The sequence below is a fragment of the Melanerpes formicivorus genome, unplaced genomic scaffold (genome assembly GCF_026170545.1).
Source record: "Melanerpes formicivorus ecotype bairdi unplaced genomic scaffold, bMelFor1.0.p_v2 SCAF_4, whole genome shotgun sequence".
In the NCBI taxonomy this organism is placed as follows: Eukaryota; Metazoa; Chordata; class Aves; order Piciformes; family Picidae; genus Melanerpes; species Melanerpes formicivorus.
This window is the reverse complement of record NW_027142356.1, coordinates 24867183-24882472: the sequence shown is the minus strand read 5'-3', so window position 1 is coordinate 24882472 and position 15290 is coordinate 24867183. Positions and strand designations below refer to the sequence as shown.

Sequence of the window (15290 nt, the reverse complement as noted above, 5' to 3'; positions counted from 1 at the left end):
GAATGCCACGGTACAAAGAGCAGCTTTCCCAAGGCCAGAAGCATTCCTTGGATGAAGCTTCAGATCCATTCCTTAACTGAAATTCCCCTGTGAGTATTTCAGAAGAGCAGATGACCCACCTTGTCTTTGCTGCAACATCTGTAAAGCTCCAACCACTGTTAAAGACAAACAGTCCCTAGGATGGGGAATGAACAGGGAGAGATGCAGCTTTAGAACAGTCTTATATCCAAGCAAGGAGGATTAGTCTGTTTTGCATCACAGACAATTCTTAGTTTGGTTATTAGTGGGGGGGGGGGGGGGGGGGGGGGGATGGACCAAAAAAAAAGGACAAGAAAAGGACCAATTGTTTTAAAACACATTTAATGTTATGAAATATATTACCTTTATATTGTTCACATCCTTGCTAAACCTTAACAGCAACAATAATAAAAAGGGTTTTAAAAATCTTTTCTTTAACCACACAGTGTTACCTTGGGTTTATTCTAGGGCAGAAAACAGAGTTTTCATAAATAAAACACTGACATAGAGTCTCAGACAAACCCAGACCAGACAGCTTGCTAAAAAACTTGTGAAAAGTGCATCTGGCTGGCTCAGGACTCCCTGAGTAAGGGACGTTTTCCCACACACCTCTTGGCTGGTTGGCCTCTCAGGAGACAATCTGCTGCCTTTCTTACTCCAAAGGTGTTCTATGCACATGGCACTTGCAGCATGAGGTAGGAACCAGTTCATAGGGACTGTATCTAATCTGGGCCTCAGGTCCTTGGGGGTGCCCCTCTGTTTGCTAGGCAGAAGGGTAGACTGGAGTGCAAAACAAAGCCTCTGGTAGCTGTCCAAGTGAGCTGCTGCTGACTTGGAGTCACAATTAGTCAGCTGAGTGTAAGGAAGGACACTTGGCATAAGTCTCACCTTCAAAGCACACAAAAGAATAGATATAATTTCTATTTTTTTCCCACAGGGTGCCTCCAAAAGAGGGGACCTGAACATTAGAAGAATGCAGTGTTTTCTGGTGGCCTAATCCAAAACTCCATGAAGTTTCTGTTCTGTAACTGAACCTGGCCCAGAGTAGATTCTTATTGAAAAATAGCAGCAACTCATAAGTGCATAAACTACAAACTTCAACAATGAATTAAGGAAACAGATTTGCTGCACCTAACCATCCTCCTAACTCTCCCAGGATCCTTCTCATTTTATAATGGAAATGGAAAATCAGGAGAAAGACACTAGTGTTTCAAATCCTTGGCTAACCTAGAACCTCCCACAGATCTCTTTCTGAGATAAGGCATCTTGTCTTGTACTGAAATTCAAAAGACACAGAGAAAGATTGGAAGGAGCCTAACAATAAGACAATCTTCTCCTCCACCACTGAGGCTTCAACGTGGCCTTTTCCATCCATACACAGACTTGTAATTCAGGGTGGGATTTTTCAGAGCATCTCACTCCCAGGGATGTTGATTACTAGAGAGCCTACATAGTTGTAAGGCTGAGGAGAGGCCAATCCTGAGCAAAAGGTGAGGCAAAATGCTTCAGACAACATTTTTCAGCTGTGTTAGGTCTAGCTGTGGAGCCTGCAGCTTCTTTCATATGTCACACAGACACCTGTGAGTCCGGCACTCACAGCCTAAGCACCCCTGTGGCTGCTCAAAGACTGTAGGAAACAGTACTGGGGTGACTTTGGATCCTCATGTTGAAGGCCTGGGCTCTAGGGGATGGTAATAGCCATGTCACTGGACCCTCTTCTCCCAGCAATCCATGAGATGCCATGCACAGAGGTAGGGCAAATGCTTTATTAGTGTCTAAGGATTGCATTCACCATGAAGCTTTTATTGGGATTGTTCTTTAATTACTCTTCAGCCTCATAAGACAGGATCATGTTCACTCCTGGCAAAGATGAGTCCATCAGTGAAGCAAGACAGTACCACTAATTTCTTGCTTTGCAGTGAGCTGCTGTGCACTGGCTGGCATGCCCTGGGCAAAGCAGGCTATTTCTTGAACTAGAAGGTAGTTCCCAGTTGCATTTGTGTGAGTATTTCTTTTTCCCTTTAGCACAGATTTCAATGCTGTGTTTCTTTCCAGGGAGGCTGTTTGTGAGGACACAATTCTAACAGACAAATGTGGGTAGAGCTCATGTTCCTGTATCTTAGGCATACTATGAGTTGGACAGAGTAGATCAGAGTAGAACTGGTCCAGAGGTAGCAGCACAGCGTTGTGGTAAAGCACTTCCACAATAGCCCTATCAAGTAGCTTGAACTTCACATAATCCACAAAAAAAGGTCTGTGAAAAATATGCTTCATAAAAGATCATTAAGCTTTTCTTGTTTCCTTTCCAACTTACTGCAAACATGGAATTCCTCCTTTTCCACAGCCTAGGACCTAACCTCTAGTCCTAGCTGATCCACCGTTAACTGTGAAGGCCTCCAAGCAAGGTGGACATCCAGGACCTGGGCTGCAGTCTGTGCAGTTGATAGTCTCAAAGAGAGCAACAATCAGTGCTGGTTTTGCTAGAAACACAGCTGAGGCAGCACTCACTTCACTGGAGGAGGAAGGTTTAGCTCCAGACCTTGTCTATGGCTGAAGAAAAAATTCTTATTTTACTTTCCTGGAAAATCTTTGTAAAACTGGGAGCTTTTAAATGTTAATTTAATGAAGTCAGTTTGTCATTTCTGATAACAGAGAATGTTCCAAGGCTCCAGGGTGGGGCAGGCAATCTCATGTGTTTAGTCTAAATTCGCAAGGGCTTAGTATCTCTGATGGGCAAGGGTTGCTCCAGCCAAAATTACAGAGGAATAAATACACTGAAAAAGAACCTGTCAGAATTACAGACAAATGAGTTACACAGAGTCTATGCAGTTAAATCCACTTCTGCTTTGGGATTAGATGCCAGTTTGTGAGGTAATCCAGTCACGGAAATAAGTCACTCGTGTGTAAACTCCAGGTTTATTTGGTTTGGCACATTCATCTCCCCAGCTCACTATTCCCACGAGGTACCACATCAGTCTAGAGTCTGGAGTAACCAGTGGGCCCCCAGAGTCTCCCTAGAGAAAGAGGAGGGTAAAAACAACAACAAAAAAAGGATTTAATTGATCAGAAGGGAAAAGGCCATTCTCTGCATAGACAGGAGAGTGTGTCCAAAAAGGAGAGTAAGCAAGCAGCAGTTCAAGGGCTGCTATGTCTGCTGAATCCAGGCAGTTGCAAGCTTGAGTTAGAAGAGGATGGCTTTTTCCAACTTGCCTTAGAACCTGCTAGTCTGGGTTCTGGAAAGGATCTCCTTTAAACCAGCACTTAAGAGCACATTCCTTGTAACTAATATGAAGATAAGTTAATGTTTTTTTAAAGTTAGTGTTGTGGAGTCATAGAATCACAGAAAGGCTCAGGTTGGAAGGAACCTTAGACATCATCTACTTCAACCTCCCTGCCAGGGGCAGGGACACCTCTCAACTAGACTCAGCTGCTCGAGTCCTCATCCAGCCTGGCCTTGAACACCCCAGGGAGGAGGCATCCAGAGCCTCCTTGGGCAACCTATTCCAGAGTCTCACCACTTTTTCCTAAGTTTCAATCTAACTCTGCTCTACCTCAGCTTCAAACCATTCCCCCTTGTCCTGTCTCAAGACACCCTGAAGAAAAGTCCCTCTGCAGCCTTCCTGTAGGATCCCTTGGAAGACAGCTCTGAGGTCCCCCCAGAGTCTTCTCTGAGCTGAACAACCCCAGCTCCCTCACCCTGTCCTCATAGCAGGGGTACTCCATCCCTTGGATCATCTTTGTGGTCTCCTCTGGACTCACTCCCACAGTTCTGTGTCCTTCTTATGCTGGGGACACCAGAACTGGATGCAGTATTGGAGGGCAGAATCCCCTCTCTTGCCCTGCGGGCCACTCCTCTTGCTGCAGCCCAGCACACAGCTGCCTCCTGGGCTGCATGAGGGCACTGATAGCTCATGGTGAGCTTCTCAGCAACCAACACCCCCAAGTTTCTTTCTTCTGGGCTCCTCTCAACCCACTCTGCACCCACCCTGGACTTATATGGGGGGTCAGCCCAACCCAGATGCTCTCTTAGTATGGATTATCTATGCTAAATGCTATTTCATTTTACATCTTAATTCCTGCTTGAATGGACCCTACTTAAAGGACTGTGAGTTAAGATTTGGTCAGCCAGGTACTGGAGTCAGCATTAATTCAGTTTTCCTTTCTAATTTTCAGCTACGATTACCTGACAAGCATCTACTCCTCCTTCCAAGTATCCAGCACACAACATCCTGGGTGTTATGTCCCCATCATACACTTCTTTTCTGTTGCAGGTTTTGGAATCAATAAGTTTCACTGTAGCTTCCTGAAGAGCATTTGGAGTTGGACCTGAGGGAAAATACAATTTGGGTGGTCAGCAACAGAATTACTTTATAGTCATTACGATACAGGAGGACCATTGCATGTTCTCTTATGACTCGGTTTGACATGGAGGTTTTGCCTGCTGATTTGTCTAGCACAGGCCCTTAGGGACATCCTGATAGTCTGATGCAGGAGCTGGTCCATGAAGACAGAAGCAACAATTGCATGACACCTAGCACAAACCCACATGTTTCGTATATGTTCTCTAGTATGCCATGGAACACGAATTACCCAGCACTTGGGCAGATGATATAAAATGAGGACATTTTCATTGGCTAAATCTGCTTAGTGTGCCCTCCTTGGCTAAATCACCATCTGCACGTTTTTCTGAAAGCCGATGGAGCTATCTGCAGCTTCTGGCTAGGGCTGGGAGAATATTTTTGAGGTGCTGTACAAACATAGGCACAGCTGGGCTATCTGAAATGGAAAAGCTGGCAAAAGAGAACGGTCTTCTTCCTGCTTCTTTCTTCAGTGGCTCTATTTGTCCGCTCTCCTTTTAGAACACAAACCTGCTGGCTGTCACTAATTAAGCCCGTTGCTCACAAACAAAGCACTGGGATTGCTGCCATACAAGTGACTATAGAATGGGCATCCATTCAGTAGGAGATCAGAGCCACTCTCAGAGGACTGAGTGCCCTGCCGTGTGAGGAAAGGGCAAGAGAGCTGAGTTTGTTCATCCTGGAGAAGAGAAGGCTTAGGGGAGACCTTATCACTATGGACCCAGATATAAAGGGTGGCTACCAGGAGGATGGAGACTCCCTTTTTACAAGGAATCCCATGGAGAAGACAAGGGGTGATGGGGACAAATTACTGCTGGGGAGATTCCCATTGGACTCCAGAAGAAAAATCACAGAATTACAGAATGTTAGGGGTTGGAAGGGTCGTTCAGTTCAACCCTGCTGCTGAAGCAGGATCACCTAGATTAGGTCACACAGGAACACATACAGGCTGGAAAACGCTTCCCTGTGAGAACAGTTGGACATTGGAATCATCTCCCAGGGAAAGGAGTGGATTCCCCTACACTGGACAGTTTGAAGACTCAGCTTGACAGGGTGCTGGGCCAAACTCATTTCAACTGTACTGTGACCTAGAAAGGTTGGACCAGGTGATCTTTAGGGTCCCTTCCAAGCTGGCATTCTGTGACTTATGCACCACACAGGTCACTTGGCAGATGCAGGACTCACCGTCATTGATGAGCGCTCCCCAGCCTGTGATGACAGCATAGGTGTTGTATGGGAAGGTCTGGGCCGGCTCAGGCAGGCAGACACGGTGGATGCTGCTGGTGAACTCCACCCGCTTGGAGAGCTGCACCAGCGCGATGTCGTAGTCGTGCTCTGGGTACTGGTACTGCTCGTGAACGATGATGGTCTTGACTGATCGTTTCAAGCTTGGTGGCTTCAGAAGGGCTCCAAAAGTAGCAGTCCACTTCTGAGGGTGACCCATGCTGGAAAAGGCAAGGGTGCTGTAAGCATTTAGCTGCAAACATCAGTGTTTAAATTTGTCAGCACCTTTAGTGTAAAGCTCCTTCCAGCCAGCTCCCTACTAGAGTATTCAGGCTTCCATCACTTTCCATATCAGTGCCCCACGTAGCTGAGGGGTGCTGCTAGAAGAGGGCAATTCTGCATTTCATCCTCCCATGGCAGGGTGGGGAGGGTTGGAACTAGATGATCTTTAAGATCCCCTCCAAAACAAACCATTCTACGAATCTATGAGCCATGGCCTCATATTCCTCCCCTCCTCTTTGTCCCTGATCTAATGACTGCATGGCTGCAGGCTGTCATCAAATCAAAAAGCTTTTTTTGCTAGAAAACTCTTCATCTCCATTGCTGGTTTTGCACATTAATAACCTGTCCAATCAGCTGTTCCATTTTGCACATCCTACAGCTTCATGTTGAAATGTTTAGAGAGGAGATTAGAAGAGATCTGTTGACTGACAGGGTTCTCACAGACTGGAACAGGCTGCCCAGGGAGGTGGTTGAATCTCCATCCCTGGAGATGGCAGAGGATGTGGTGCTGAGGGCCATGGTTTAGCACCAGCTGTGGTGGAGCTAGAGAATGGTTGGACTGGATGATCTGATTTTCCAACCCAAACCATTCTGTGCTTCTGCGATTGTTCCCCTGGAGTCTGCTGGCGATGCAGACCTGGAAAGCCAGAGAGCCAGCAGAGATGGGGCACGGTCTGCTGCAGGGGTGGGAACTTACTCCCTGAAGCAGTGTGCAGCGGAGACAAGCCAGGTGTTGCTGATCAGCGTGGCGCCGCAGCGGTGGATGTTGTTGTACTGCAGGCTGGCCTGCCAGGGCCAGTCCCCGCTCTCTGCGGAGGAGAGGCCGCCCACGATGCGCAGTGACGACGACTTGGCCATCGACTTGACCGATCTGTTCTGCCGCAGTCCGCAAACTGCCGGGAGGGAGAGAGGCTCTGTTAGCTGCTCTGCTGCTCGGCACACCTGCCGGCCCCTGCCCCTGCAGAGCACATCCGGTGGGACACACCGCCTCGGGTCCTTTAACAGTGTTGACATGGACCAGGAAACAAACCTTCCACCAGGCCCCCACTGCCAGCACCCTCATGCACAACCCATCCTGGTAGAAACCTGAATGAGCAGCTGACTGTTATGGTGTCAATCATTCAGGCTCAGCTGCAGGAGCAGCCCCGATCAGGAACTGAAACCTTCACCACACACCCAGGACAATTCCCAAATGCAGGGATTGGCAACTGTAATGTCCCAGGTAATCTGGCATCAAGATAAAACATGAACATGGCAAAATCTAAGCTAAGAAAAATCCAAGCCATGGGTTTGACCATGCATGCAGGCAGGTTACACCAGCAAGATGTCCCCTGGAGACAGGTGACTGTGCTTGGTACAGTCTGAGGGGGGACCTGGAGATGCATTCGGGCAATGAGCACGATGCTAATCCAAGACAGCAGACAATAAAGGCATGGATGCCTCCAGTACCATGTGCATCCATGACAAGAATTATTGTCCTCAAAACCCAGAGAGAAATTAAGATGTCCATGGTTTCAGCCACCAGATGCAAGATATTCAGGAGCAGCTGAAGCTCTCCCATAGCTTTAGCAGTTTTCTCAAGGGACAGAGCTGCTTCAGCTGTCTTCTCCCATCCAAATCCATCAAATCCATCTTACCTGGACCAAGACCCACTAGCTTTCATCCAGGCCTGGATTTCAGATAGACATTAGGAAAGCTGACAGACAGGACTATCCCAGTTCATTGAAAAAGAGACAGAGCTAAGAATTATTTGCATAGTGACAACACAGTTCAAAGCATTGCACTGCCTGTCTCCTGCAGAGAGTGACCCAGAGGGGGACCATGCAGAAATGGGTCACTGAAGAGCTGACAGGCCCAGGGCCCTTGAAGCCCTCAGAAGTGAAACACTGGAGCTAGGCAGAGTGCAACCTTTGCCCCTTCCTGCTAGGACCTGCCCTGATCTGAGATTTAAAATCATAAAGAAGGAAATCAGCGAAATCTAAACCCACTTGTCAGTGAAATCTAAGTCTTTACTTCCCACGTGAAAGGAAGGCTGGAGAATATACCACAAGTGCTAAGGCTGCAGTAGCACATTTCCCTCCTCTAAGAACCATTGGTAACCCTCAATTACCTGTCCTAAAACCACATTCCTAGCAACTACCTGAGCAGTCAATGTTCAAAACACAGGGGAAAACTCACAGTTGCATCAGTGCCCCAGAACAGCAGTGCCTGAAATAGACTCCAAAAGTGATGTTATTTAATCCTTCATTACTTGGCAGCCTTCTGCTAAGAAACTGAACCTTCCCAGAGCTTAAAGAAACTCATCTTGTAAGCAAAGATGGCTATGCATGATTGTTAGATCCCCATACTGGCTGACTTTCTTGTCTGAAAGCTTAAAAACGCCTCTAAAGCAAACTACCTCAACCTAAACCCTACAGCAGTACCTTGAGAAGATCTGCCTGCTTTCCATTTCCATAAGGAACAACTTAGCACTGCTAGCCATTCCAAATCCAGAATGTTTTCATGCTCCTCACAGGCTGCTGTGACTTCTGTAGCCTTCCTTACAGCCCCTCCTTCCCTCCAGTGTGCACTGAAGACAATGACGCATTGCTGATTTCTATCCACGTAGAGAACTCTTTTCATAGCAAATGCTGGCCAGACTCTTCTACTCCTACTAGCTATTGGGGCGCTCACAGGCTGTGCTGGAGGTCTCTGCTGGGCTGCCACCCTTAAAGCACCAGCTGAGCAACATTCAGGTGTAAATCTCCTCCCTCAGTGTGTATACAGAGGAGTAACAGGCAGCAGGGAAGAAAGGAGCTACGCTACAGCATCCAAGGCAAGCACATATGGAAAAGATTCTGCAGTCACAGCTCTGAGATGCAGTTCTAATACTTGGCATCAAGAAGACAGAGGACAAAGGTGTCTGCTCTGTGCAGGCAGGATTAGACCTGAAAAAGTTTTCCATCTAAGTGCATGTTTTAATCAATTTATTGTAGTGATTGCTTCTAATAATAACCTGCTCCAACATAAAACACACCTGAACCCGTGGTAAGGGCTCTGCTGTCTTAAGCACCTCACAGTGCACCTTCCAGCTCGCTGCTGTGCCTGACACTACAGCAGCTACCCAGCCCTGACCCATGCAGTTCCATCATTTACTGGAAGCCCTCCTCACTCACTCAGTTTTACTGAACACCCCTAGGAGCCATCTGAGATACCTTGACTTGCATGGCTTACTCTCTGCATGTCCAAATAGACAATTAAGCAAACCCAGTGGAAAAGCTCTCATTGGTACCAGCAGCAACTGGAACAGGCCAGGGAACAAAGATTCCTGACCATTACAGTGCTTAGCCCTCTGGTTTCTAGATGGCAGTAGTTTACATTTGAGAAGCACCCTCCACCTTCCACACCAGCACTGCTGGATCTAGAAGCATGTTGCAGGCACTTATGCAGCAGCACCTCTGTGTCTCCTCTCTGCCCAGTGCTGGGGATTCCTACAGAGCACTCACCACTTGCTCTTTTCACACAGAATTGCTGATACTTTTAGAAGGGACATCTCACTGCAAAAAATACTGACCAGGCAGCTCAGCAGTGGGTGGAGAATTTTTTTCCTGCATTTTCAAGCCAGTCTTCCTAAGTATGCCAGAAGACACTAATGAAAAATACCTCCTCATGACTGAGCAGGATTTCTAACCACACAGCCTCCCCGTGCAAAGTACAAGGTCACATTCATTACACAGGAAGAGGAGGAAAAGCTTTTAAGAGCCAGGAAAGGTGCTCAGAGACTCTTAATGCTAATTAAAACAACTGGAGATAATCCCAGGCTTAAACAGCCCTCACTTACTGTCATTGAAGAGGGCTTCTGCTCTTTTCGTCTCCATATCTGAAACAAACAAACAGTCAGGGTGAGGCCAGGGCAGCACAGACATCATTTCCCATCTGCATGGTTGTCCACCAACAGCTGTTTGAGTACAGGGCACAGCAGGAGGTACAGCCGAGGGGGCTGCTGGAGAAATGAGTGTAGCTCAGCTGTGGTCCCGTCCGTGCCCTGGCTGTCACACTCCTGTCTTCCCCAGCCAGCCAGTGTCCTCTGGGGACCAGGTACAGGGGGCTCTCCCACCCCTGCTGGACCCTGATGTTTTTGGAGAGGGAGTACAGATAAAACAAGTCCTGTATTACTCAGGATCCACAATTTTGTTTGAGAGAAATTTTTACAGTGGAAAGTTTTGAAGTTCCCTTTTTTGCAAGAAATAAACTGGCTGCATTTTACACCAGAGGGAGGGACAGAGGTCCAGCACTCACTCTGTGCCCTCTTCAAGAATAGAACTATAGAATCTTTAGGGTTGGAAAAGACCTCTAAGATCATCAAGTCAAACTTACCAGTCCAACAATACCATGACCATTACATAGAATCATGAAGGTTGGAAAAGACCTCTAAGACCTGCACTGACTTCACTGCAGCAATAGCAGCTTACAATAGCAGTAGTTCACTCTCCTTTCTCCTGCCTTATTGAGCAACAAGGTTTCTGGTACACCAACAGTAAATGAGGTAGTTAATGGAAGTGTATTGCATGGTACAGCAGGCTCTAGCAGTGCATTCCCTCCTTTCATGTCCATGTTGCATGTTTGTGGGCAACACCGCATGCTCATGCTGGCAATCCCAAGCATTGGCTCAGGGTAGAAGTCCCTTGGCCTGCTTCCTGAATGCTGCTTTTACAAGAGCTGCCATTTGAGCTGACAGCAGTCAAAACAAAATTAAAAACAAAATAAATCACACACACACACCCCTTTCAATACAACTTTAAACTAGTGATTCTTGTACAGTATCTTCCCAATGCTGATCAATATCTAAAGGGTGTGGGTCAAGAAGATGGGGCTGGGCTCTCTTCAGTGCTTCCCAGTGATGGAAAAAGGGCAACAGGACCAAACTGAAACCCAGGAAATTTGACTTAAAAATAAGGGAAAACTACTTTTCTGTGAGGGTGCTGGAGCCCTGGAGCAGGCTGTCCAGAAGGGTTGTCGAAACACGCTTGGATCTGTTCCTGTGCAACCTGATCTAGGTGACCCTTCCTTAGCAAGGGGGTTGGACTGGATGATCTTCCCACCCCCACCATGCTGGGATTCTGGGATCCACTTCATGTTTTGTAGCTGGACAGCCTTTCTCAGCAGATCCTTGTCCTTATCCATCTGCTTAATTTCTCTCTTCTGACTGCAGCCACACAGAATAACATTGTAGTTGTGATCCAAAACCACACCAAGCCAGGAGGAATCTCTTTTGAATGCAAAGAGCTCTGGCTCAGCCCTGTTTACTGCAGTGCTTGTATCACTTGTGTTTTGCTTGTGGGCTTGGCACCCCTCCTGGTATGCAGGGTGAATTGCCTGGTTGCAATCCACCATTACTAGACATGTGCTCATTCATTTCTTAATCTGACAAGAAGCAGATTATGACAGAAAAAGGAAACAAACAGAGCTGCAGTGCATACACAGTCTGACTGTGGGCAGTGCTGCACAGCAGAGGCACTGCCAGGGCTGTGGGCACCGCTCCAACCTAGAGTGAAGATGAAGTTATCATGGGACATTTATATAGCAACACAGCCTGACTGAAACCAGGAACTGCTCACATCTTAAAGATGCTTTACTGGTGAGCAAGCAATAACTTGCAAGGTCCCCTTTCAGCCCTAACACCCAGCCTTATGGCACAGGTCTTCTGCAGGTCAGCTGTATTCCATGGGTAATGGGGTTGGTTGTTGGCAAACTGTAACAATCCCAACTAGTAAAAGGTAGGCTAGGAGAGGGGGATTCAGGGGTGGTGTTTGGTTAGGGTATGGGAAAATGGATGCTGGGCTCTGCTAAGGATTTGTCTGCTTCACTTCTGTATTTATTTATGTTGCCTAGAAGAGCTCTGAAAGACCTGGCCCTAGTGGTATACTTGATGAGCAGCCATTATTTTCCTAGAAATTCATACAACCTTCAGAACTAGCTCAGTGTGGTGGGTTGAAGTTTCCCCCCAGCATTAACTTTTAAGTCAGATCAACTCAGTTAGAAGGAAATGAAGCTGTATTTCCAAGCAAAAACTATTCCCTACAATGGAATGCAATGAATATGTACAAAATATACAGTATTTGCAATATTATACAGATATTTACAATTAGCAAAGAACACAGAAACCCCCCTGGTCCCAAAGACCAGGGAAGCTGCTCCACTGCCCCACTCCACCCCTGTACCAGAAGGAGGGGAAAAAAAAGAGAGGAGATGAGAGAGAAGCAGGTTAGCTTATCTCAAGGTCAGCCAGAAGCATTGTTATCTCCCAGGCAAAGCAGAACAGCCAAGATCAGAGGAGAAGACAAAAGAAATGGGAATGGAAGTGAAATGTGAAGAATTGTTATGATACAGCTCCTTTTACCCCCAGCATTTATCCAATGTTTTCCAATGTTTTCCTTTTTATACCCAATAGTGATTTATTTATAGTTTCTCTACTTTTCTGCTCAAAATCTGCAGCTAAATTTTAAAGGCATGGCCTTTAATAAGCCTGCCACCCTCAGCATTTGGGCCACTCTAGGGTTTTATAGCTGTAAACTGGTAAGAAACTACCAAAAGTAATCAAGAACGAAAGAGCACCTTTTGCCTTCAAGTGCAGTATTGATAACCATGTTTTCTCAGCTCCTCTCTGGGTGGGGAGACATTTACCTCATAATACCTAATTATAAAGCCTGCAGTCAATTATTAACATTTGCATTATGCTGCAAAGCTCATCGAGAAGACAAAAGGAGCGAGCAGCTGGTTCGAGCAGGGTGCCGGAAGCAATTCAATCGGCATGTTCTCACCACGCTGAGTTCTGCCGTGAGTCACACAGCTCTTCTGCAAGGCACCTCTCCGTGGCTCTGCCTTTTTACAAGGCACCTAGAGAAAAGTACCAGCTTCTCCTGAGCAAGGCATCACCCCTTGCTTCCAGTGGGGCTGAGCTGTGTGTCATTGGAGAAATGAGTTTTACACACACACACTGCAAGTCTTACATGTCTGCAGGGCTCTGAGTTTTAGCACGAAATGAATCATAGAAGGGTTTGGAAAGGACCTTAAAGATCATCCAGTTCCAACCTCTGTGGCAGGAACACCTCCCACTAAATCAGGTTGCTCAAAGCATACTTTATGATCTACAGCAACGATGCAGCTGATGTGCTCTACCACCCACTCACTGCTGAAGGGAAAAAGCCCAGTGAGAGCTATCAATAAGATCAGTGTCGGATTCCCCTGGGCAAGGGCACTGGTTTGCTTTAGAAACCTGCCAGATACAGTGTCATGGAATTAGGGAATGGTTTGGGTTGGAAGAGATCTCAAAGATCATCCAGTTCCAACCCCCCCTGCCATGGGCAGGGACACCTCCCACTAGACCAGGTTGCTCAAGGCCTCATCCAGCAGGGCCTTGAACATCTCCAGGGAGGGGGCATCACTCCAAAGAATTTCTTCCTAATCTCCAGTCTCAATCTCCCCTCTTCCAGGTCAAAGCCATTGCCCCTCATGCTGTCACTCCAAGCCCTTGTCAAAAGTCCCTCCCCAGCTCTCCTGTAGCCCCCTTCAGGTACTGGAAGGGCACTCTAAGGTCCCCCTAGAGCCATCTCTTCTGCAGGCAGAACAGCCCCAACTCTCCCAGCCTGCCCCCACAGGAGAGCTGACCACATATATCACACTGGCTGCTAGAACACAACTACTAGAGAAAACATCATGGCAATGGAGAAAACCTCAAAGTAAAAGGTGTTTTTAAGAGGTGAGGTCTATCCACAGCCAAGGGAAACCCATAATGCAGATCAGGACAGATGAAATTATGGGCACAACATCCAGGACACCAAACCAGGACTCCACACCCAGAGCACAGGGATGTGTTTGGAAACCTGAACCAGCCAATGCTGTTTACAGATAAACCAAGCCTACAGCAGGTCCTCTCAGAAGCAGGGAGCACTCTCAGGCTAGGTGATACTGCTGAACACTGGGTTGCTTGCTGGGTTCCCTCATCAGGGGCTTGCCTGCCTTCATGACCAGCTTGCCACCTTGGCCCGGTGAACAGCACAGCTGTTCGCATGGTGCAAGCTCTGCCTTGAAGCAATCACTTGTGAGGCACGAGAGACAATCTCGCTACCCTGCTCATTTACTCGTTGCCCTACTTGTGTGCACCATCAAGAAAAAGCATCAATTAGTAACAATTAAAGTGTCATCTCTTGTCCCAGCCACACAGGGCTGCAAAAATAGTTGTTTGTGCTGCATTTAGCAAAACAGGGTTCAGGCTTCTGCTGCTGTAAACAAGAACAAGTCCAACTTGAACATTCTTTGCCTACCCGTAAAATAGAACTTACTATTTAATTAAGGTTGCCTAACTTGAAAGAGAAAACTAGTACTTAAATTAAAATCATGGTCATCTGTTACAAAGTGGCTCAGAAATTCCATCTTTCAGCTCTGCTCTCCAACTGGACAAAAAATTTTGTTCACATAGAGATTTCATATATTTAATAGATGGAATAACTTAAAGCACACTTAAATTCATGGATCCATGGACTCATGGAATGGTTTGGGTTGGAAGGGACCTTCAAGATCATTCAGTTCCGACCCCCTGCCATGGGCAGGGACACCTTCCACTACACCAGGTTGCTCAAGGCTTCATCCAACCTGGCCTTGAACACCTCCAGGGAGGGAGCATCCACAACCTCCCTGGGCATCCTGCTCCAGTGTCTCACCACCCTCACTGTCAATAATTGCTTCCTAATCTCCAGTCTCAATCTCACCTCTTCCAGCAAAAAGCCATTGCCCTTCTTCCTGTCACTACAAGCCCTTGCCAAAAGTCCCTCCCCAGCTTTTTTGCAGCCCCTTTCAGGTTTCAGCCTAGAAGGCTGCCCTAAGGTCTCCCCAGAGCCTTCTCTTCTAAAGGCTGAACAGCCCCAACTCTCTAAATTATTGATCTTAATTTCTGACTAATGAGAACAGTGACTTGCAGTTACTATTTAAGAGTACAAACATCTGCAAATAACTTCTTTTTACTCCTCAACACAGGTGTTTGAGCAAACATAAAAATGAAAGGGGAGTAAGCAACAGCATCTTTGTGTTGATAACTGTTTATAACAACAGCCAGTTCAGGCTAGGATTTCTGAGGGACTTCAGTGTCCAAAGCCTGTAGATCTATCTGGCAACAATTAAAGGTTTGTGGATCCATGGTTAACTGTGGAGTGGATGTGGCCACTTATCTCTGAGGGATACCCTAACTGTAACAACTTCCTCCAATACAGAGAACTGGGGGAAAAAAAACCAGCTGCAGTAGAGACAGGGGGCTCACCTTGTTCAGTGGTATGTGGGGTAAGAGCAGTGCATGCAGGCGCAAAAAAGGTCTCTTGCAAGTTTCAGCCGGTCAGCACCCTGGGCAGCTGTGAGGAATGTTGTTGGCAGTGCAGA

The 15290-nt window shown here is 46.9% G+C and overlaps 1 protein-coding gene across 1 annotated transcript in view; it reads right to left on the bottom strand.

The window, feature by feature from the left end:
* Positions 1–349: 349 nt before the first annotated feature.
* The window catches only part of LOC137461491 (transmembrane protease serine 11E-like), a 46485-nt gene continuing 31544 nt past the window's right edge, over positions 350–15290 (bottom strand). Inside the window, exons 6-10 of the mRNA XM_068171213.1 lie at positions 9703–9741; positions 6580–6775; positions 5562–5821; positions 4202–4344; positions 350–3032 (exon numbers count right to left, since the gene is read on the bottom strand). Coding sequence (XP_068027314.1) covers positions 2871–3032; positions 4202–4344; positions 5562–5821; positions 6580–6775; positions 9703–9741 — 800 coding nt within the window. The 3' untranslated portion in view covers positions 350–2870. The remainder of the gene's footprint in view (positions 3033–4201; positions 4345–5561; positions 5822–6579; positions 6776–9702; positions 9742–15290) is intronic.